We start from the raw sequence: 3260 nt of genomic DNA on the forward strand, positions 1-3260 counted from the left end.
ATAACAAATTATGTAGCTGATGCGGGTAGTACAGCAATTGTAATTCGTGATCTGATGTATCATCGTTCTCTTACGATCATGTACAGTAGGATGCTGAAGAGGACAGTGTAAACAGTAGTCATGGTGCGTTAGTATATAGGTTGGGAATTATAACTTTTAATTAATGTAAATTGCAACAATTATTTTTATACCTTTAAGGTCATTTATGATGAATAGCTTTAGGCTCTCATATCCACTCCCACATTTTATTCTCTCACACTATGGGTAACTCTAGAACACACTCTAGAAAAAAAAGAATAACACTTTCACATGTATTGATATATCAATGACAGTTAATCGTCATCTTTATTCGAGTAGTTTCAACACATAGTATTGGAAATACATTTTCCAGAGACAACACGGAAATAAAGATTACGAACGGAAATAGTATGAAATAAACAGCACGGATATGACGTGGTGCAGAATGCATCTGGAAGGTCATTTATACACGAGGCTTTTTTCAAAGGCCTAATTAAACAATAAATAATTATAATGATTAGGCCCTATGTGTATATCCTTGCACTGGATATATCCTGTCCACAAGACGAGTTACGCTTGAATACGGGATATACGATGATCCAACTAAGATCTCGCATATAGTATTACGAAATAAATCATAGTAAAGCGTAATTAATTGACAAGAAAATAAATTAATGTCCATAAACGTAACAAAATATCCCCAACAACATAAAGGCAAATCAAAATGCTGCTATCGGTCGCTGTATCGCCTGGAATGCTGATGTAAGTCCAGAAACATATGTTGTAATTCGATTGTCTTTTGTTGTAGCACCTGTTTTTTCGGAGGATTCCTCTTTAGAAAGTCCTGAAAATCCAGCCCTAAATATGTTCACTAAACTTGTAATAGATTGTTGATTTTCAGACATATCGCCTGTCGATTGTACACCACAGTCTGTGCGTGCCTTTTTGGCATTTGATAAATTGTCCGTTTGATGATCGTTTGAAATACGCCGTTTTCGACTACAAGAACTGCAATTTGAATTGTTTTCAATAGATGAAGTTTTAACAACATTATTCGAAATATCAAGTAGAGCAGGTCTGTCGGTAGTTACTTTCTCAGCTTCTTCAAGTTTTGCTTCACCTCTAAGCTCTGGTTGCGTAACTATAGCGTATTCATTGTCTGTATACTCAGGCTGTTCGACAGCGGGAAGCTCGACCTCCACGCTATTGTTTCCCGCCGGCGTCAAGTCACGCGGGCCTGACGCTTCTTGTTCGACCGAACTCTCCTCGTGAATATCAAAATTTTCTTCCTCTACACCCTTCGTCTCCTCGGTGTCCATATAAGACGTTGCTCTAGACATTTTATTGCACATATCTTCGTAATATATTGTCCTTGCCGAGTTTAGTACACCGGCTACGAGTAGGTTTTTTCGAAGGCAAATTCCTCCCTTCTGATGGCGAGATCCTGCAATTTTCTTCAGTGATACACTGATAAGCAGCTGTGCTTCTGACGCCATTATATCACTCCTTTTAGTTTTACTCGGCTAACACAATTCACAAAAATGTATCGACCAAGATGAACTCGAAGTATTATATAAAAAATCCTTTATGTAGCCCTCAGTATCTAAAATAGGTCTAGAAATAGACAGCAAATATCTCGAAGTTCCTACGGCTGTCGTCTCGGCTTGATGAATAACCGTTGCATGGAAGGAAATTAGGTATATTGCTGGTCAATGACGTCAAATAATTGATCGATTGGCCAATCACAGTACGCGTCTCTAAATGACCTCATTGTTCCGGATGCGGGTCTCCACCCGTTGTTCATCATCATCCAATCAGAGCGTATTTCGTCATATAAGTTCGCCTTTGTTATGGTGACATCATCAGGCAAAACATTGTAGTACAAAACCGTAGCTAGGAATGCTCCATTATTTTTAGCTCTTGAATAGGCAATGTAGAGGTCAAATAATAATGGGAATGCCATATAAGGAGAATGTATTTACGCAAGATTGCCGAGAAATCAGTACTGAACAGTACATGCAGGTTTTTTCCATTGTTCGGCTCTTGAACCGGTATAGAGTATGGCTATCTATAGACATGATACACGTTATAAACAATCCTTTGTCATAACATAAGACCATGTTTAGACTTGTCATTTTTTTTAAAATATTTATAATTTTGTTTCACTGAAAGTCTAACCAGGGAGTTGTTATTAGAACAATTCCCTGGTCTTAACAGACCGTACCTTATACTATTGTACATGTACTTGAACTCACGTCGAATTTCATTTGACCTCCATTCATAGATTGGTTCGGGGTCACGCGTATAGGACGTGTCAGAGTATTTTGCGTTGGAAATTAGATTACAAAATATCTAGCACTTATGTGTAACTACAGGGAACTCCATGGTGTACTGTATATTTTCTCCACGGTATGATTCACTCATTGGGCAGTGTGATTATTCTTTATTCGTCATCCTTTTCATTAAATCATAACGTAATCCAGGTTCATATTTGTTCATTTTTAAAGAATAGAATACAATACGTTATAGAATATTTAATTTCCTATTTATAAAACAATGACGATTATCATTATCATATTATTATTATTATAATAACCCTTAAACAATATTTTTATTATTATTATTATTTATAGTAATAGTTGTAGTAGTAGTAATAGTTAGTAGTAGTAGTAGTAGTAGTAGTAGTAGTAGTAGTAGTAGTAGTAGTAGTAGTAGTAGTAGTAGTAGTAGTAGTAGTATTAGTAGTAGTAGTAGTAGTAGTAGTAGTAGTAGTAGTGGTAGTAAGTAGTAGTGGTAGTAGTAGTAGTAGTAGTAGTAGTAGTAGTAGTAGTATTAGTAGTAGTATTAGAAAAATAAAGAGGAAACAAACATTAACAACAAAGACGAGGAAGTACTTGTAACTGCTTTTAAGATCACGAAACCGAACATCTGCTTTTTCCAGTTCGCAATGGTTTTAATGCGCTATCTTCTCAGGTTAATAATAGTACAAGGGTCAAGGAAGGTACACTACATGATTCACCTTACACTGGCCGCTATCGGCCTAGCACGAAGGTCATCGTGGCACTTTTCAAGTTACTATTAAGATATTGTTAAATGTCTCTTAAAAAAATAAAAGGCCCACAGTACAGTACCGTATTCTTATATATATATACCGTATTCTATATATATATATATAGCTTGATAAAGACTTATAGTCGAAAGTACTCGCTAACTCTGAAAATAAATTTTGTGGCATATATCTG

At 36.0% G+C, this 3260-nt stretch overlaps 1 protein-coding gene across 1 annotated transcript; it reads right to left on the reverse strand.

Annotated features, from left to right (window-relative positions):
- Positions 1-312: 312 nt before the first annotated feature.
- LOC117106138 (immediate early response gene 5-like protein) lies at positions 313-1705 on the reverse strand. The gene has a single exon (XM_033247489.1). The coding sequence runs from the start codon at positions 1512-1514 to the stop codon at positions 738-740; it is 777 nt and encodes a 258-aa protein (XP_033103380.1). The 5' UTR covers positions 1515-1705; the 3' UTR covers positions 313-737.
- Between the last annotated feature and the right edge of the window lie 1555 nt (positions 1706-3260).

The sequence above is a fragment of the Anneissia japonica genome, unplaced genomic scaffold, assembly GCF_011630105.1.
Source record: "Anneissia japonica isolate Jap-2015-1 unplaced genomic scaffold, ASM1163010v1 scaffold288036_len564833_cov171, whole genome shotgun sequence".
NCBI lineage: Eukaryota > Metazoa > Echinodermata > Crinoidea > Comatulida > Comatulidae > Anneissia > Anneissia japonica.